This window comes from Amblyraja radiata, chromosome 4 (assembly GCF_010909765.2).
Source record: "Amblyraja radiata isolate CabotCenter1 chromosome 4, sAmbRad1.1.pri, whole genome shotgun sequence".
Lineage (NCBI taxonomy): Eukaryota > Metazoa > Chordata > Chondrichthyes > Rajiformes > Rajidae > Amblyraja > Amblyraja radiata.
The window spans coordinates 16,317,107-16,338,611 of record NC_045959.1 but is presented as its reverse complement, the minus strand read 5'-3'; the positions used below and the strand labels follow the sequence as shown (position 1 = coordinate 16,338,611).

Sequence of the window (21,505 nt, the reverse complement as noted above, 5' to 3'; positions counted from 1 at the left end):
CCTCCCCCTCCCACCAGCAGGAGCAGCAGAGAGAATGGGGAATTTTGTAAAAATATTAATATAGTTGTCATTTTTCATCGACGGGAAAAATCCTCGGCACACATACGGCGGAGGGGGGCTCTGAGCGAGGTGGCCAAAAATGACGGCCGTAGGTGGTGGCGGCGTTCTCTCGGAAATCGCAGCACAGATGGCCAAAACCGGTCAAGAACAGAATTTTAGTAATATAGATGAATGAGTTAAGCTGAAGGATCTGCCTCAATGCTGCTAAACTCTATAAACGAGTAATGAGCACAGATAATGAGTTGCTTCCAGGAAAGACAAAGAATGTTAGTTGAAATAAAGACAGCATGAACAAGAGAGACATTATTTGTAATTCCACTGTAACATTGATAAACAGTTAGAATGCTTCTTTTTTAGAGTGTATATTGATTTTATACAACCACATTATTTTCTGGCCACAATCTGGAACTCTTAAGCTTTGCCCCTTTGATGTAATGAGGATTGGAAGTAGATTGAACCATTCTCTCCCATATCACTCCATCACCTCCCCACCAATTCCCATATCCCCTCAGCCCAGACTACATCCGTCCGATGAGCTTTCCATTGTATTCTACAGGTCAATCATGATTTTAGAATACTTATACCACCTCAGAAGACGGTTAAGAACGACATAAATTATTCTAGATCTGTAGGACAACAGTAACCAGTGAGATGTTTCCAACTCCTGATAGGTTCATGGTTGTTTCATTAAAGCCTCCTTTCAATTTCAGGACTTAACACACTGGATTCAAATGTTCATATATCATACTTTATACAAAATGTCTGAAAATAAACCCTCACCTCACTCCTTCAGTTTGGACTTGAGATTGTTGTTTGTTAACAGCACACAAAAATACTCAATTTTTCTTATTGCATTTTATGGTTCAGGTTATGATGCATTTGATTTGACAAAATACAGTTACATCAGAAGATTCTTATTACCTTTATCTGAATGGTGACTTTTTTCAGATCATCTTCTTGATCAATTGTAATATCATCATCGAAGAATATCTCTAATGGTGCACACGATGTCTGTATAAACTCTTGAAATGCATTAGTTTTCTTCTTACTGAGATGGTCTTCAACATACAATACAATACTAGCCTGTTGCATGGCTGCATTAGCATTTGCGTTGTCATACACTCTGAAATAACAAACCATGAGCAATTCACAGATGCTCACCCAGAATATCCGTGACAAATACAAGAAAGCATTAGACAAAAGTCCTCGTTCTCCCCCTAAGGAAGTATAAAATCTACCATGTCCTGAATTCTGCTCCCCTCACCTCACCATACCCACAGTTAGTCATTACAGGCAAAATTCTGCAATAATTCAAAATATCTATTCATGCTGCCACTTTTCAATCCTATCCTTCAAAGACTTGTATTTATAATGTCATTTTGTTGTAAAATCTCCCAAGGTAATTCATAGGAGCATCAGTAAACACAGAGAGAAAAAAACACATCAGAAGAACACACACATGCATGCACAATATATGCCCCCATAATTTAACCATTTATCCTTTTAACCTTCAATCTATTTAGATATCATTTTCCAGATGTTTTTTGAGAAAGTCAATTGACCCTGGGAATGCTTTCATTAAATGCATTGGCAGATATTTGGAAAAAAAGTTGATAGCTCTAATATTCCATGATAAATTTGAAACTGTTCCCTAAACTTCCCAATTATTGATGGAATTCAAGTATCCATCTAAAATTTCTATTATATCTTCCCTACCATTTTAAAGTGTTACATTTGTGCCTCCTCATTTTTTTGCAGTCTATTGTAAAGAACTTCAACTCTGACAGACCTTACATAAATTGCCACATCATGATAAGTAGGAAGGAATGGGTGACGTTTTGGGTTGAGACCTTTCTTCTGACTGATGCCAGGGGAGTGGATGGTACATAGATGAGGCAATGTATAGATAAGGAAGTGTAAGGAGTGAAAACAGGACAAAGGGAAAGAAGATTAAGTAGAATAGATCTTTTATTTTTTTTAATTAATATTTTTATTAGAAGCAAACACATATTATAAACATTTCATGTATATCAGTTGTACATTATTAATATCAATTGTGGATTGGTTCTGCTTCTAGTTTTTTTTAAAGATAGGAAGTAAGAGAGAAAGAGGGAAAAAAAACACAAATGTTAAGATAAAAAAAAGAAGGAAATGATTTACTAATAATAAATCTTTGGAGATAGGTTTGTGGATTATAAAGTATAACTTTTCATCTAATCCTGAGTTCAAGTTTCATTTAGGTTCCCGTGCTGAACCGATCTACCCCTTCAAATAGTCAATGAATGGAGACCATATTCTAACAAAAAGTTCTTGTTTGTCTATTAAGACAAATCTGTTTCTTTCCAGGTGTAGGGTCTCCGACATTTCCATAATCCACATTTTAATTGTGGGGGTTATAGGGCCTTGTTAGATCATTGTTAGTTGGGAGATGGTAACAACAAATCAAACACAGGTAAAATGTAGTTGGAGACAGTAAGACTGGTCGGAGAACTGGGAAGGGGGAGGGGATGGAGAGGGAGGGTAAGCAAGGGCTACTTGAAGTTAGAGAAGTCAATGTTCGTACCGCTGGGGTATAAGTGAAATACGAGGTGCTGTTCCTCCAATGTGCGCTGGGCTTCACTCTGGCCATGGAGGAGGCCCAGGACAGAAAGGTCAGTGTGGGAATGGGAAGGGGAATTAAAGTGCTAAGTAACCAGAAGATCAGGCAGGTTTAGGCAGACTGAGCGGAGGTGTTCAGCGAAACAATCACCGAGCCTGTTCTTGGTCTTGCCGATATACTGTATAGGAGAGCACACCTGGATCCGCGGATACAGTAGATGGGGTTGGAGGAGGTGCAAGTGAACCTCTGCCTCACCTAAAAAGACTGTCGGGGTCCTTGGACAGAGTCGAGGGAGGAGGTATAGGGACAGGTGTTGCATCTCCTGCGGTTGCAGGGGAAAATACCTGGGGAGGGGATGGTTTGGGTGGGAAGGGACGAGTTGACCAGGGAGTTGTGGAGGGAACGGTCTCTGCAGAAAGCGGAAAGGGGTGGAGATGGGAAGATGTGGCTAGTGGAGGGATCCCGTTGGAGGTGGCGAAAATGTTGGATGATTATGTACTGTATACGATGGCTGATGGGGTGGAAGGTGAGGACATCCCTGTTATGAATGGGGGGAGGGGGAGCAAGAGTGGAGCTGCGGGATATCAAGGAGACCCTAGTGAGGGCCTCGTCTATAATGGAAGAGGGGAACCCCCATTCCCTAAAGAATTAGGACATTCCGATGCCCTAGTATGGAACACCTCATCTTGGGCGCAGATGCAGCATAGATGGATAAAAAGAAGTTAACTTAAGGGCCTGTCCCACAGGGTAAAGCGCGACCTAACGTGGTCGCTTGAGCCGTACCGCCTCGCAGGGCCGGTCCCATTTCGATCGCCGGAGTCGTATGGAGTTGTGCGCGGCTGGTCCCAACATCGCGCGGGGCTCCGAAAAAATGACACTGTCCAAAAATTCCGTGCGGCAACAGCCTGCCGGCCCGCAGCCGCATTGAGGCCGTACGCACCGCCTCAACGGGCGTGCGCAGCGTCTCGACGCCGTACGCACCGCCTCGACGGGCGTGCGCAGCGTCTCGACGCCGTACGCCTTCGCTCGAACTTCACGTCAACTCGTACGGGATCACTCGACCTCCGCGTGACACCCGCTTTCAGTTTGGACCCGCTCGCCGCATGCAGTCGCATGCTCGTGGGACAGGCCCTTAACTCCCTTCTTCTAATTCACTCTAATGCGTCAATGCTCTCTAGGCTACCACATCCAATCGTTTTCTAAGCCTTCCCAGCATGACACCACCATGCAGTCACTAGAAAAGAATGGACTGCTCAATTTCACAAGCCTGATTTGTTTGTAACAATTTTTCCAAGATAACATGCCAGGACAACAATAGGCCAGCACCGGTAGTTGAGAAAGATCTGTCCCTGCATCTGATGTTGTTAATTAATGCAAGAGCACACAATATTTATCCATTATCTGGTACTTCTTTGGTCCTTTAGGAAGCCTCATGGAAGTGGGAGGATATATCCTGAATGAAGATGCTATTGAATTCCATTCCTGTCATGCCTAAGGATACATTTTATGTAGGCCATCTTCCATATGATTACACTCTTCTAAGGCATTATCTCAAAACAGAATACCTAACTGTAAAATCTGGCAGTAAGTGGTTGACGTGAATACGTGCCCTAGATCAAAACGGCACCAGTCGTAACATTCAGGAGAAAATTCTCTTTTGACACTAACTCCCAACAGCTTTACCCCCTACCTGCCTGCCCTGCAAATAGCTGTGGAAATGCAACTCAATTGACGATGCCCTGTATAGGAACTGCAGATGCTGGTTTATACCGAAGATAGACACAAAATACACTTTTCGGAAGTGGCGGCGCTGTGAAACGGCTGCGGCTCGCCTGCAGTCTGTCTGTTTTTACTTTTTTGTGTTTTTTTTGTCTTGTTTAGTTAAACTTTTGGTTATTAGGTTGTGTTATGTGTGTGGGGGGGGGGGGGTGAAACAGGGCTTTCTGTCTCTCCCTTCGGGGGAATGCGACTTTCTTGTCGTATCCCCCTTCTCTTCCCCCGCCTGAGCTGAGGCCTAATGGCGGAGCTGGCGCCCTCCAACCTGTGACCGACCTCGAGGATCCGGAGGTAGAGCCAGCCAGGACTTACCAGCTGGCCGTCTTCGAGCTGCGGCGGCGTTCGGGCAGCGGCTCGACTCGGCGCTCCGGTGAGGGTGGACGGCGCGGGGCTGAGACACTCCTGTGAGGGCGGCCCGGCTTCCGGCTGGAAGGCGCTCCCGTGTGGGTGGCCCAGCTCCCGGCTGGAAGGCGCTCCGGTGAGGGCGGACGGCGCGGGGCTGAGACACTCCTGTGAGGGCGGCCCGGCTCCTGGCTGGAAGGCGTTCCCATAGGGGCGGCCCGGTGCGGGGCTGAGACGCTCCCGTGTGGGCGGCCCGGTGCGGGGCTGAGACGCTCCCGTGGGGGCAGCCCGGTGCGGGGCGGAGACGGTGCTCCGGCGGCTGAGGCGGTGTTCTGGCGGCAGCGACCTGAATCCGGGGCTCGGCCGCGGGCCAGTGGACGACACCGTCGGGAGCTCGCGGGTCACAGGTTGATGCCTGTTTTCCGGAGCTCCCGTGGCAACAACTGCGTCCGCTGGACTGGAGGGCGGCAGCTTCGACCACCCCCGGGCCGCGGAGCTTGAACCGCGGGACTGACTTACCATCGCCCGGTGGGGTATCGCCTCAGCGCAGAGGGAGAAGAGGAGGGAAGAGACAGCAACCCTAAGACTTTTGCCTCCATCACAGTGAGGAGGTGCTTGGTGAACTCACTGTGGGATGTTAATCTGTGTTTATTGTGTGTTGTTTATTATTACATGTATGGCTGCAGGCAACGACATTTCGTTCAGACCGAAAGGTCTGAATGACAAATAAAGGATTCAATTCAATTCAATTCAATTCAAAAAAATGCTGGAGTAACTCAGCGGGACAGGCAGCATCTCTGGATAGAAGGAATGGGTGACGTTTCGGGTCGAGACACATCTTGAGACTGAGAGTCACTGGAGAGGGAGACGTAGAGATAAGGAAGGGTAAGGTGTGATAACGAGAGATCAAAAGGGACAAAGTTCAAGGAGAATGTAGAATGGATCATTGTTAGCTGAGGGGAAGTTGACAACGAGGCATACAATCAGTAAAATTTAATCAGGTGGACAGAAAAACCAGTCGGACAACTAGGTGAGGGAAATGTGAGGTACTGTTCCTTCAATTTGCGTTGGGGCTCACTCTGACAGTGGAGGAGCCCAGGACAGAAAGGTCAGTGGGAGGGGGAATTAAAGTGTTTAGCAACCAGGAGATCATGTAGGTCTAGACGGACTGAATGGAAGTGTTCAGCAAAATGATTGCCGAGCCTGCCCTTGGTCTCGCCGATATATGGGAGTCCACATCTGGAAAAGCAGATGCAGTAGATAAGGTTGGAAGATGCCCTATTGTTCCATAAGTCTCTCTAATTGGTGCTATGGAACTTTGGCAGTTCACAGTTCCATGATACAACAAAGTCAAAGAATAAGGTCAGGCCCACCTATTGTACATCATTTTGACATACAGTTTAGAGGGGTAGTGGCAAAACAGACAGGTGTGATTAGCATAGGGCATTATAGTCAGCATGGGTAAATTGGGCTGAAGGGCTGTATGATACTATGTCTCTGGAAATTATACATAGCCAGGTTAATCAGAAGTTTCTTATTTCTTTTTGGTCAATTCCATTGAGAGTTGTATGTCATCCACTACTTTTTCTCAATTTTGCTCACTGAATTTCCTGGAATTAACTGTAATGAACTGTGTTGAAAATAGTTTGCACACTTGCGACGATCTGTTGCGATGTGCTATACCATAACAGGGCCAACTGCTAAGCCTGGTATCCAGTAAACATTCAACAAGACACCATTGATTTGATTAGGAAGACTATCTCTTCTACCCCAATAATCCAGAATCCTATTGTGCTGTTTCTATTGCACCTATGTTCCATATATCTAATAGTACCTCAAGAGCATGCATTTACCCTGTAAATTGCCAAGCAATGTCAGAATTTTTGTTGTATACCTTTGGAACGTGTCTGAAAGCAATGCGATGAGAAGATTGATACACAGAATACTCGACACCCCAAGAAATGTTCCACAGAGCAAATATGCCATTACTGGATCGATGACATACATCTCATCAAATCCATAATCATCAACCAGAGTTATCCGAAATACAGTGAAAAGCATCTGGGGTATAGTTGCCATATTTGGTACAAGGCCTGTATGCAAGAAAATGTCAGGGACAAAGATTATGTATCAGACAATGCTGTCAACAATTATTTATGTCATGTGTGGCTATTCACATGGGCTTAGGTTCTCTGGTCCCTTCCCACTAACATTGTTTTCAATTCCAAAGTAGAAGCTGCCGACACTGCCACAATTTCTGGTGGGTGGGTCATTGGTATTATTTGAGAAACGTTCTGTTCCAACAAAAGGAACTAGGTCCACTTAAAAGCCTTATGGGACAGAGCTCCAAAGTTCTGAAGGCCCCAAAAGACCTGCAACCCACAATGTGGCCCTAGGATTGGTAGCTGCTCCCCACATGCAGGACACATACTCGACCCACTCCTATTCCAAGGGGCAAGTACGAAGGCGAACTGTGATAACTTGGGAACTCATGAGCCATGTCCTTTTAATTCAGTAGAGATCAGAAATACATAGAACCATTATTTCCCTCCACATCATTCCTCTCCCACTTCTCACACCCACTTCAACCCCCTCCCCACTTCAGATAAATTCACTGCCATCTCTCTTATATCCCTACATTTCGACATAAGCATAGATTACAGGTGAGTCATGATTCTATAATGCTTAACAAACATGTAGTTTTCAGTGTACAAGTGACAGGGTTGAAATCCCCCTTTAACGTGCAATGAAGAATACATGTTAATAATCCTCTAGTGAACCATATTCACAGGGAATGTTTGTTTTGAGCCTACGCCCTTCTGTAACTTCATCTGTACCTCAAAAAATATTCAGAAACATATATGGTTTGTTACAAGAGACTCTATTCCTCCCAGGTTCTAATCAAATGATAAAATTCAATATTCATGTAATAATCTGCAGGCAAACAAAATACTTACCTCCAAAGATTATCCAAAATGCACATGCGAAAGGAATGTAAAACTCTCCATAAAGAAAAAGGAACTTGAGGAGGTCCACAATGATTTTTCCGAGCATCACTATAAAAGGTCCTAGGGCTCTGCGCCAGAAAAGTAATCATGTTACAGGATAAATAAGTATAAATATGTCATAGTTTTGTAGGCCATAAACTACGAGTAACATTGAAGAAGAGTAAAGAGATCCAATTTATATATATATAATAAACACACACACCATTCAAAGTAGCAGCACTAGTGACCAGAGTGTAAGGAAATATTTTTACTTAGAATTGAACAGCGGAGTAACATTAAATACATTACATTTTATTTGGAACTCACTCATGACAGAACTGTCCTAGTATCCAAATATAAATAGGGATTTTAAGGCACAGAGAATGGAAGGAACCTGGGGACTGACAAGGATTACATGAAACCTGAAAGGATATAAGGCACGGAGAAAGCGGTTCTGTTCTGAATTTGTTCAATAGAGATTGATAGTCTTTTGCACATCAAGGGAATCAAAGGGTGTATGGGGATAATGCAGAAAAGATTATGTTGATCCATAATCAGATGAATAATGGAGCAGATGAACTTTATATTTTTTGCCCCTGACTCCGAGAGAAGCTTTCGAGAAAGTTGTTGCAAAATGAGGGAAAGAGAGGAAAAGTTACAAATATTAATGTTACATAATTCTTTGTACTCATTGCACAACATTTGTCTAATTTTTGCTCCATTTTATGAACAACACTTAAATGACTTAGGTGCTCGTTCACCTGTGATGAAAGCTGCCTTGTTCACCTTGCTTTCTTCCTCATGCCCTTTCTTCTGACTCAGCCCACCTAGTATTGTGTACACTGGTATAATATCTTTAAATGCCATAGTGTGAATGTGTGTCTACATGTGCAGCTGACAGTTGCATGGCAACCTTAGTGCTTGACGGTTCAAAGATTTTGCTTGGAAAATATTTTTGCATTAACAAATGTGTTTCACGCATTTTGATTGACTAGTCAGCAATGACCAGTGCTATTTTGTGTCATTATACACAAGTACAGTGAACTGGCACCTCTAAAAAGTTAAAAACAATTTTTTTACATTTTTAGAAATAAAATTTACCTTGATACTTTGCTAATATTTTAATAAGATATATGGATGCAGTAGAACCCATGGCGAAAATTCCCCACGTTGCCTTTTGCATCTTGGAATGAGTGTTGCAAAGTGAGGGGAAGGGAGGAAAAGTCACAGATTTTGGTGTTGCGTCTTTCAAATGAAAATAAGTAACAAGGGAGTTCCATACCTGATTGCTCGTGCATGTTTCATGACTCGTAACCAAAGGAATATTGTTGTTACTGCACAAAGTCGAATATGGGTTGTGTGAATAGTATCACTAGACATTGACAGATCAGCTGCATAAGTTCCAATCAAAGCAAAGAGTAACAGATAGACCAACCAATCAAACAAATTCCTGCGAAAAACAGATAACAGTCATGTCAGTGATGTAAATCACTGTAGATGAACTAAAGAGTCATATTTTGTTTAGATTTAAACATAAGTGTTGCCAAGAGTCAACAGTGTTTGATTACCAAACTTGCTGCATATTTATAGGCCTATTAATATAATAACAGAACAATAAATATACAATAATCAATAACACAATGGTGGATTTGCAGCCTTATAGCGCTAGAGACCCGAGGTTGATCCCGACTACAGCTGCTGTCTTACAGAGTTTGTACGGTCTTCCTGTGACAGTGTGGATATTCTCCAGGTTCTCCGGTTTCCTCCCACATTCCCAAGACGTGCAGGTTTGTAGATGAATTCGCTTCTGTAAATTGTCCCTAGTTTGTAGGATAAAACTAGTGTACAAGTGATCGCTGGTCGGCGTGGACACGGTGGGCCGAAAGGCCCGTTTCCACACTGTATCTCTAAACATAATTAATACAACAAAGCAATACTAATGATGAACCAGTCAATGCCCACCATTTTCTGTAGCCTTATTTGCTCCACAGTTTTTGAATTACCGAGTTAGGTTATGATACAACCAGTCAGTGCTATAGTCTGTAGAAGATCAATAGAGTAGTTGGCAATGTACAAAATCCCCTCAGTCTTTTTATAAAGTAGACGTGTTGTTGAGCTCCCTTCATGATTGCATCATTGTGCTGGGCCCAGGACAGTTCTTCAGAAATCTGCATGTCTAGGGACATGAACTTGTTGACACCACCGCCGTTCAATCGATGAAGACAAAATTCATGGATCCTCAGCTTTCCCTTCCTGAAGTCAACAATCAGGTTGTTGGTCATACTAACGTTGAGAGCAAGATGTTGTTCTGGCACAAATTAATTAAATGATCAAACTTGTTTGTCTATTCTGACATTGTTACCTGTTATTCGTCCATCAATGAAGGTATCATGAGCAAATTTAAAGACAGGAATTGTATAGAGTCATATTTTATTTAGAATTCAATTTAAGTGTGGTCAAGAGTCAACAGTGTTTGATTGCCAAACTTGCTGCAGTTTTACAGGCCCAATAATGTAATAATGGAACAATAAATGTACAATAATTAATAATACAGTGCCTCAATTTTATCCTTAACACCAGCACTTATACAGGGTAGATAGGAGACGCACAGGTTGATGAGACCATTCTGTGAGTGCAGCCCACTGCCTGCACTAACACTGCCCCTGTGCCACATGGAGCCATGGTGTAGTGCAGGAGGCTGGGCTCCCATTGGAAGTCTTCCAAAGTGGGTCCTGATACAAAGCATACCAACAGGTGGGCACCCGATGATTTAGGGCAATGGAAGATCTGCTCACTTATAATAGCATGAATTGGAGCACTTGCCCAAGTTGGCACAAAAGTTATGGGTCGTGCATTCAGGTGTTTATGAATATTTAACAATGTGATCACTTGTAAATAATAGCCACTTTTACCATTTTCTGGTTGCTTTTTCCCCAATTACAACAGGAGTGGGCCCTTAGTGTCAGCCCACAAATAAATAGCAGCTAACTGAAGACAATATTTAATGACAAACTCATGCATATTGTACAACTAGAAGAAAACTTTGGTCGATATCCTTACCAAAAATCATTGAAATAGTGGGGATGCAGGTCATCTAGTGCACTCAGTTGCTTCTTAAGATATGACTCCTCCTGCAAATAGAGTTTAGTTTAGTTTATTATTACCACGTGTACCGAGTACAGAAAAACCTTTTTTTGTTGCATGCTGTATCAATAAACAGTTCCATCCAATTTAGAGTGGCATTGTGGCGCAACAGTAGAACTGCTGCCGTACAGCGCTTTTAGTGCCATAGACCAGAGTTCGATCCCGACCACGGGTGCTGTCTGTACAGAGATTGTACATTCTCCCCATTACCGTGTGAGTTTTATCCAAGATCTTCGGTTTTGAACCGCACTCCAAAGACGTACGGGTTTGTAGGTAAATTGGCTTAGTATGAATGTAAAATTGTCCCTGGTGTGTGTAGGGTAGTGTTAATATGCAGGGATCGCTGGTCGGCATGGACTCAGTGGGCCGAAGGTCCTGTTTCCGCGCTGTAAACTAAACTAAACTAATTAAGGATTAAATTATTAACATATGATGTGTTGAAGGTGAACATAACATTTTGAGCAGAAAATTAAAAAATGAAAATAATCATTCTGAAGATAAAATATCCGATGACATGCTAGTTAAATTATTTAAATAACTTTTTTGAAACATATTTGTTTATCAATCCAATTCTATAAAGATGATTTCCTGCAAACTGTTGGTTTCTCTACAGTTGTGCACAGAAGTCTGATCCATCTTTACAGTGAAAACATATTTCAAAATCATTGAATTTTAAGATGTATGTGATCAGTGTGCCAGGATGAAACATAGATTGATATCTCCCAGATCTCACTGTTCCTTGGTTGAACTAACGGACCAAAATTAAACAAGTTATTTGGAATTTAACTTTCTGCTGCAAATTATTTAAACGGAATTACATGTAGCCTTTCAAATGTTTAAGATATCATTTCCTGTAGAAAATCCATGATCTTTTGTACCTCTGGCCACCGTGGGTGGCATAAGTTTAGATCTTTCATTATTTCCTGGGCACTCCACTCCTTCCAGCGAGAAAACTTTGTATTTGAAGAGTGGATTTCGACGAACTCCTCTGCAATCTGGTACACAGTGAGCGCAATGGCTACAGTAGCAATTAAAACTCTCCACCAGTCCTGTATTCATTCAACACAAGTGAAAATTACTAAATAACTAATAATTATGTTATTCCTCAGCTATGAATTTTCATTCATCATTTTTATGATATCAGCAAACACAGATTAAATGCTATACACATGCAAAGCTGTATTACTAATGCTTTCTGATAGGCAATATTACAAAGTGTCAAAGAGACTGACATAGAGCCACAGAAAGGAAATAGGCCATTCAGTCCAATTTGTCCATGCTGACCAATGAGCACCCATCCATATTAATCCCATCTCCCAGCACTTGGTCCATTGCCTTCTATGCTTAAGCAATTCAAACGCACACCTAGACACATACAGTCATAGTCATAAAACAGGCCCTTCAGCCCAACTTACCCATGTTGACCAAGATGCCCCCATCTACACTAGTCACAACTGCTCAAGTTTTGCCCATATCCCTCTAAACCTTTCCTATCAATGTACCTATCCAAATGTCTTTTAAATGGTGTTATAGTACCTGCCTCAATTACCTCGTTCCATCTACCCACCAACCTCCGTGAAAAAGTTGCCTCTCTTGTTCCTATTATATCTTTCCCCTCTCACCTTAAACATATGTCCTCTAGCTCTTGAGTCCCTGACTCTGGGTAAAAGAATGTGCATTCACCCTTTCTATTCCCCTCATGGTTGCATAAGATCGCCTCTCAGTCTTCTGTGCTACAAGGAATAAAGTCCTAGCCTGCCCAACCTATCTCCATAGCTCAGGTCCTCAAGTCCTGGCACTATCCTTGCAAATCGTCTCTGCACGCTTTCCAGCTTGACAACATTCTTCCTATAGCAGTGTGACCAAAACTGAACACAATGCTCCAAATGCCGCCTCACCAACAACACGTACAACTGTAACATAACATCCAAATTTCTACACTCGAAACTCTGACTGATGAAGACTAATGTACCAAAAGTCTTCTTGATCATCCTATCTATCTGTGATGCCACTTTCAGGGAATTATATACCTGCACTCCGAGATCCCTCTGCTCTACAACACTCTCCAGAGTCCTACTGTGTACATCCTGGCCTGGTTTGACTTCCGAAAATACTACACCTCACACTTATCAGCATCATTAACCACACCTCAGTCCACTTGCCCAACTGATCAAGATCCTTTAGTAATTTTTGCTAACCATCGTCACTATCTGTTCACTTTCAGTTAATTTCATCATCACTTCGATCTATCAGTACAGCCTAAGTGCCTGCCACACTATCAAAAACCCTGCCAATTATAGTGCCATCCATGCCCCATGCCTTCCACATCCACATCAGAGTCATTCACATTTATTACAAGCAGCAAGGGTCCCAGCACCGATCCTTGTGGGACAGCACTGGTCATGGACATAGAATTGCCAAACAACTCTCTATTATCAATCTCTGTCTCTTATTCCCAAGCTAATTTTCAGTGCAGTTTATTAACGTCATAAATTCCACAAGCTTTAAACTTTTGAACCAGTCTCCCATTCGGAACTCTGTCAGTGGCTTTACCAAAATCCATGTAAATTACATCAACTGCCTAGCCCACATCAATCCACTTTCTTATCTCTTTAAAGAATACATTCAAATTGGTCAGACACAATCTGCCCTTGACAAAGCTATGTTGGCTGTTTCTGATTAGCCTCTTTCTTTCCAAATGATCAGTAATCCTCTCCCTCAGAATTCTTCCAGTATCTGCCCTACCACCGATGTTAGGATCACAGGTCTAGAGTTACCAGCTTTACCCAGTTGCCTTTCTTGACAAGGGGGTCAATATTTGCCATTCTCCAGTCATCCGGTATCTCACTTGTGTCCAGTGAAGCTTTTGACAGTCTCAGTCAGAGCCCCAGCATCTCTTCCCTTGCCTCCCTCACAGCCTGGGATAAATCCCATCCAGTCCTAGGGTTTAACTATCATTAAGACTATGACAGCATTGAGGACACTTCTTTAATTATCAAACCTGCACTAGACGTCACCTACACTGAATTCTCCAATTACAAATTCTCTGATGAAAAGTATTCATTTTGGACTCACCTAAACCTGCTGGCTCCAGGCACAGATTGCCTACGTTGTCCTTAATCATCTCCACCCGTTCCCTGATTTTCCTTTTGTCTTTAATATTCTTGAAGAATTAGATTATGTTTGGATTTACCTTAATCCGGTCAGCCAATTACTTATTTTTGTGATCTCTCTCAGCTTTCTAAATGTCCTTTTAAAGCACCTCTCTACATTTATTGTACTCTTGCCAGAACTTCCCCACCATTAGTTTCTCACACCTATCAAATACTTCCTTGTTTCACTTTTGTCGAACCCTCAATATCCCTCACCGCCAGATTCCCTATATTTGTTACACCTGGCTTTCACTCTGGCAAGAATACATTGGCATTGACACATGCATGTTCTTAGAAACATAGAAACATAGAAAATAGGTGCAGGAGTAGGTCTTCCTCCCACACTCCAAAGACGTACAGGTTTGTAGGTTAATTGGCTTCAGTAAAATTGTAAATTGTTCCTAGTATGTGGAATGATGCTAGTGTACAGGGTGATCGCTGGTCGGTGCAGACTCAGTGGGCCGAAGGTCCTGTTTCCATGCTGTATCTCTAAAGTAAATTAAAGGGGTTCGAATTGTGAATCCAGAGGATGGAATATAGGTGGAAGGATAGGGGAAAGTGGAGAAAGGGGTGCAAATCCAGTTGGGACATAGGGAAGAGTGGGGGGAAACAAAAGTGAGGGGAGGGAGATGTTGGGGGAGGGATGGTGCTTGTATGTTGGTTACCTAAAATTGGACAATTCAATGTTCATACTGTTAAATTTTAAGCTATCCAAGCAGAATATGAAGTGTTGTTTCTCCAGTTTGCATGTGGCCTCACTCTTTACAATGGAAGAGACCCACGAAAAAAAGATCAGTGTGGGGATGTGTCGGGGAGTTAAGCCCCTGTCCCACCGTACGAGGTAATTCATGAGTTCTCCCAAGTTCTCCCCTGATTCGAACTCAGAGAATGTCCGTTGCGGGTCCGTAGGAGTTTGTGGATGTCTCGTAGCGGCTCGTAATGCTAATGGTAGGTATAAAAAGTAACAATTATTTTCATCACGAGTATTTTTTTACTCGTGGACATTTTTTGCAGGGATGAAAAAACGTCACGAGTTACCGGATGTCCCGAGTACCTACCGTTAGCATTACAAGCCGCTACGAGACATCCACGAACTCCTACGGACCCGCTATGGACATTTAAAATGGTTAGCAATTGGGAGATCCAGCAGGCAGTGCAAGTGTTTGGTACAACGGTTGCCTAGACTATGATTGGTGTCGCCAAGTACAGAATATAAAATATTGAGTACAGAAGTTGGGACATTATGTCACAGTTATACAAGACATTGATGAGGCCACATTTGGAGTATTATGTTTAGATTGGCCGCTCTACTGTAGAAAGGAGATCATTAAACTGGAAAAAGTGCAGAGAAGATTTACAACCAAGACTTGTGGGCCTGAACTAAAGGGAGAGATTGGGAAAACTTGGACTATTCCTTGGAGCGCAGGGGACTACGGGGTGATTATTTAGAGGTCTACAAAATCATGTGGGGAATTGATAGGGTGAATGCTCAGAGCCTTTTCCCAGGGTGGGGGAATGAAGAAGCAGAGGACATAGGTTTATGGTGAGAGGTGAAAGATTTAGTTGGAACCAGAGGGCAACTTTTTCACACATAGGATGGTGGATATATGGAATGAGCTGCCATAAAAGGTACTTGGGGCAAGTAGAATAACAACTTTTAAAAGACACTTGTATAGGTACATAGAAATGAACGGCTTGGGGAGTTATAAAGCAAAAGGATTTGAGTATAGGAGCAGGGAGGTTCTACTGCAGTTGTACAGGGTCTAGGTGAGACCACACCTGGAGTATTGCGTACAGTTTTGGTCTCCTAATCTGAGGAAAGACATTCTTGCCATAGAGGGAGTACAGGGAAGATTCACCAGACTGATTCCTGGGATGGCAGGACTTTCATATGAAGAAAGACTGGATAGACTCGGCTTGTACTCGCTAGAATTTAGGAGATTGAGGGGGGATCTTATAGAAACTTACAAAATTCTTAAGGGGTTGGACAGGATAGATGTAGGAAGATTGTTCCCGATGTTGGGGAAGTCCAGGACAAGGGGTCACAGTTTGAGGATAGAGGGGAAATCCTTTAGGACCGAGATGAGAAAAACATTTTTCACACAGAGAGTGGTGAATCTCTGGAACTCTCTGCCACAGAAGGTAGTTGAGGCCAGTTCATTGGCTATATTTAAGAGGGAGTTAGATGTGGCCCTTGTGGCTAAAGGGATCAGGGGGTATGGAGAGAAGGCAGGTACAGGATACTGAGTTGGATGATCAGCCATGATCATATTGAATGGCGGTGCAGGCTCGAAGGGCCGAATGGCCTACTCCTGCACCTATTTTCTATGTTTCTATATGAATCAAATGCAGACAAATGGGAGGGTCAGCAAGGACAAATTGGGCTGAAGGGTCTGTTTGTTTGCTGTATGACTCCTATGACTCTATTAAAACGTTTTTTTATCAGATAATGTATTTAATTACGTGAATTTAAATTCTCCAGTTGCCTTGGTGAGACTAAAGCTCGTGTCTGGACCAGGTTCCAGGACATGTAGACTGACTTCTTAAATTGTATTGCCCCTGTCCCACTTAGGAAACCTAAACGGAAACCTCTGGAGACTTTGCGCCCCACCCAAGGTTTCCGTGCGGTTCCTGGAGGTTGCAGGTGGTTGCAGGTAGTGGAAGCAGGTAGGGAGACTGACAAAAACCTCCAGGAACCGCACAGAAACCTTGGGTGGGGCGCAAAGTCTCCAGAGGTTTCCATTCAGGTTTCCTAAGTGGGACAGAGTCATTACACTACACCCTTCCTCAGCCCTTCAGTTTAATAATTCTAATTTTTCAAACATTTTTAACTGTAACATCTACATTTGGCATATGATTTTATTTTGAATTCTTTACTTTGATTTGAAAACGAATGATTGAGAAATATTACCAGAACTCTTTCCACATGTCCAATGTCTAAAAAGGATAATTAATTCTTTACCCTTAAGACCTATAATTAAAATATCTCAGGATGGATAAAGACACCGAGATGAGAAGAACTTTTTTCACACAGAGAGTGGTGAATCTCTGGAACTCCCTGCCACAGAGGGTAGTCGAGGCCAGTTCATTGGCTATATTTAAGAGGGAGTTAGATGTGGCCCTTGTGGCTAAGGGGATCAGAGGGTATGGAGAGAAGGCAGGTACGGGATACTGAGTTGGATGATCAGCCATGATCATATTGAATGGCGGTGCAGGCTCGAAGGGCCGAATGGCCTACTCCTGCACCTAATTTCTATGTTTCTATGTTTCTATAATGCAAATCATCACTGAGGTATAAAAAAAAAGAAAATTATCTATCTCAGGAAGAAATGAATTTGAAATTCATAACAATCTTTTAACTTGTGGTCAATTAAATAATCATGAAAATTATGGATTTTTGTTATGAAAACCTTCATAATGGCCTTCAGGAAAGTCAATCCAAGTTTCTATATTTGCTTGGCCACTTTCATATCATTATTGTTGATTTCCAATAGCTGTCAAAAGAAGGAGATACAAGAGACTGCAAATGCTGGAATCTGATGAAGGGTCCTTAGCCAAAATATCGTCAGTCTATTTCCCTACACAGATGTTGCCTGACCCACTGAGTTTCTCTAGCAGTTTGTTTATTGCCCTTTGAAATAATATGCATGACAAGCCACGCAATTGTAAAATAATTGTAGAAGGCAGCCCAAGGTCAGGTCAAGTCCTATCAGGAATGTGTAATCAATGTAGCCTTTCAATGCCATTAAAACACCTAGAACACTTGAAAAATATTAATGCCGGATTACATTGTAAATTTACAAAGGATTTAAGAGGGTAAGAAATTCCACTATTTCTAGGAGTGCTTGAACTAGAGTAGAAGTCTACATTGGCTGGCAGATTTAATATTGTGAATTTGTAAGAAAGCTTGTACAGTTGTATCTTGGGAGATCAGGAGGGTAAATAGTAATCAGGAGGATAAATAGGCCAAAAATCTAGGTTGCAATTGATAGATGAAATTCTTAGAAAAATGCACGAAGGATCACTTAATAGGGGGTAAACCTTTTTAAACTTGCTCAAAGTTCTGCCCTAGTGAGTAATATGCAAATTTTGAAAGAAAAATAGATGCAAAAGAAGCATTTAAACGTGCAACGTGTATAACTGCATGGTGACCTTTAACAACTAAAGGGGCTGTCCCACTAATCCGTGAGTTAAGAAGAGTGTCTTTGACCTTCAAGCTCGAGGGCACTCGCCTGGAAAGCCTTGAGCTGAATCAACTGTTCGCATTGAAACCGTGAGCTGGATCGACCGAACGCGCACACACACACACAAACACATCGCAAAGGCGGGGGCCAGGGAAAGCGGGGGAGCGCAGTCTGAAAGAAGTATAATAATTTAGCGGGCATTTTCCTACCAATAGGCTTGCCTTGGTCCTGAAAACTCCAATGAGCCAATCAAAATGCCCGGTCAGCGAAGGAGATTGCCTACGGCTGCACTTGACTGCCTGTAACTAAATAGCGACCCCACTCCACTGCACTACGAGTTCAAAAGGACCATGCCGACCAAATTTTACTCTCGGAAATTTTTTTCAACATGCTGAGGCCACAAGTATTCGGAAACTTCCCTTGAGCATGAAGGAGAGTTCTGGCGACCTCATAGGACCTCCTAGGACCATGTGTCGACCATGCTGCGAGTTTGAAGGTCGAAGACACTCTTCTAAACGCGCAGATTAGGTCGTCCAAATGGGACAGGCCCATTAGTTTACCATCTGGTTTGACCTTAGGCACCACGAAGTTGAGCATTACTGCTTTAAGTCTGTTTAATCACCCATCAACATCTCAAAACCCACAGAAACTACAAAAAGGGAACCAAACTTATTTTTCAGCAAAAGAGATGTGAAAGTGTATTTTAGGTGAGAAAAATAAATTAAAATTAACGACAAGAGACATAGTGGCTAAGACAGTATTTTAGAGATGGCAACTGTTACTTAGACGTGAAAGATCTTCAAAATTTACATCTTTGAGGAAGAGAGAAGGACAAGATTTCCATTATGTCATCAGAGATATGGCAATTGATTGAATGATCTAACCACTTTGTTGCTGAGAGGAAAATCATTGCTTGCACTAAAAAGATGCAATTTTAAAGCCCTCTAAATTCCTTTATTTTTGATGTCTGAAGAGCCTTAATGTCCCTCCTGACACCATCCTACAACTGGTCTGCTATGATAGTTTGCTTACATTCCAGAACTATACCAACTACTCAGTAACAATCATAAAATGTGGCCAATTCTTGTATAACCCCATCTAACAAGGACATTAGGCAAAGCTCCCAAATCGTCATCCCACAATCAAGCTCAATTCCAGATTCTGTCACACATATTGATGCTGAATAATATTTACATATATTGAATTGAAACAAAGTTATTGTACTCACACCAGGTAGTTCGTAATTAAGTTGTTTCACATTAGCCAGTGATGAACTAAGTCCCAGAACAGTCCAAGAAACAATGAAGCAGATGTTAAGGGTCAACATAATTGTTACTCCTCTCCTATAAAAGAGGGAATCAAACCATGAGCTTCCTCTTATACTCAGACAATTCAGAGAAGTTTCAGCAAATAATGACATAGAAATGTTGAAGTCATTATAACGTGTTTATAACTACATAATAAATGTCTCAAGAAGGTTCACAGGGGGTTAATCAGATTAATTACACCGATCCCCAGAACAGTCTACAAGGAGGAGCAAGAGGGGTTTAAGAATTTAATTTCAAGCTCAATACTTGGCTATCTAAAGCATGGGCAGTGGTGGACTGGCCAGGGTGTCAGCTTGCCCGATGCCAAGTGGGCCCCTGATGAAGTGGACCCCCTTTGTCTCCTGGCAACCAATATTTTTAGACCCAGTCCGCCACTGGGCATGGGCACCTTGAGTTGGATGACAGAACCTAGGAAGAAATGTAAACCAAAATTTGAATAATATATAATTCCTCAATGTTTATAGGATTGGAGGAAGATATAGATATGAGAGGTCCTAAATGGATTTCAACAAAAGGATGGAAGTTTTAAGACCAAGTCATTTTGGCAGCAAGACTCCAGGAATCTGGGTTCATGACAGTGCTCTGCATGGTTTGCATTTTCTCCCTGTGAATGTGTGGGATTCTACCCGGTGCTCCAGTTTCTTTCCACATCCCAAAGATGTGCAAGTTCGTACGATCTTGAGAGAAATTAATGACAACGTGGCAAGAATGAAATGGAATTAGAGTATGATTAGTATGGGCGCTGAGGGTTGCAAGAACTTTGGAGAGGGGAGGCAAAAATTATGTTTGCTTGCTGCATGAATGTATGATCCCATAAAGTCATTAAGTATGGGGATGACGGAGGAATAATCCGAGATGCAATTTAGATGTGCAGAAGAATTGCATAAAAACCTGTTTAGACAGTGTGATTGATAGCACACTAGCTGTTGGAACACTGCAATAGTTCTCTCTGGGAGGTGATAAAAGCATGGGTGTAGTAGATGAGCAGAGGCACAGGCAGAAGTGGGCAATGCTCAGGGGCTAAAACCATATTGTCTTGTTGATAAAGGGGATACAAGTTCAGAACCTTAGATCTGAGTCAAATAGGATTCCATGACAGTGACCAGTTAGGCCCTGCCAAAGACAACAATCAGCAAGAGAAGTAGAATTGATGATAATTAATAACTTTACAACCAGAGCTAACAGTTCAGTCTTACGGTATTTAACTGGAGAACATTACACTTACATTCCAAAGTGTTGCCATTTAAGTGCAATTAATTTTTGTACGACGGGATGCATAATGAGATCCAATTGTCGATATTGGACTATCACCTCAAGCTGTATCATATTTGCCAGCAAAAAGAAAGAAGCATTTTAGTAACAAATTATCTTAAAAGATTAACATAGCTATTGAATGTGGCAGGTGAAAGATATTCTGAATTATGAAATATGATTGACCTAAATTTATGATACAAATGTAGAATAAATAATATTTCATTTGCTATTTTCTTAACTAAAATCATTACCAAAATATTGGAATGAATCATTAACACTGCTGTGCCCACAGTTAAAGATAATGTTTGTGTGAAGTTTTGACAGATGCATGGGCACTGCATGCACTCTCCAGTTTGTGTGGTGAACTGCAATAACAAGTTGCTAGTTTTAATCTGCACATGAAATCCTCAGAGTGTAAAGCATCATGCGATGGTTGGACATTTTTTAAATCCATGAAATCATGTGAATAAACTGGTGTCCATGATGAAGTGCCTGATTAAGAATTAAACTAAGTTCACAAATACAATAAACATAATTTGGTGTAAGCCATCTGTCCTCTTATACTTGCTCTGGTACTCAATAAGGTCATGCCTGATTAACCACATCAATGCCAGTTTCTGCACTAATCCCATAGCTCTGGATTAACTTAATATACATAATTCTATCAATCTCTGTCTTG

General features: G+C 42.1%; 1 protein-coding gene across 1 annotated transcript in view; it reads right to left on the bottom strand.

The window, feature by feature from the left end:
• Nucleotides 1-963: 963 nt before the first annotated feature.
• Nucleotides 964-21,505, bottom strand: part of LOC116971774 (short transient receptor potential channel 2-like) — a 31,801-nt gene continuing 11,259 nt past the window's right edge. The window contains exons 5-12 of the mRNA XM_033018879.1: nt 20,798-20,889; nt 19,473-19,587; nt 11,787-11,957; nt 10,825-10,895; nt 9,047-9,214; nt 7,735-7,853; nt 6,672-6,870; nt 964-1,183 (exon numbers count right to left, since the gene is read on the bottom strand). Coding sequence (XP_032874770.1) covers nt 964-1,183; nt 6,672-6,870; nt 7,735-7,853; nt 9,047-9,214; nt 10,825-10,895; nt 11,787-11,957; nt 19,473-19,587; nt 20,798-20,889 — 1,155 coding nt within the window. The remainder of the gene's footprint in view (nt 1,184-6,671; nt 6,871-7,734; nt 7,854-9,046; nt 9,215-10,824; nt 10,896-11,786; nt 11,958-19,472; nt 19,588-20,797; nt 20,890-21,505) is intronic.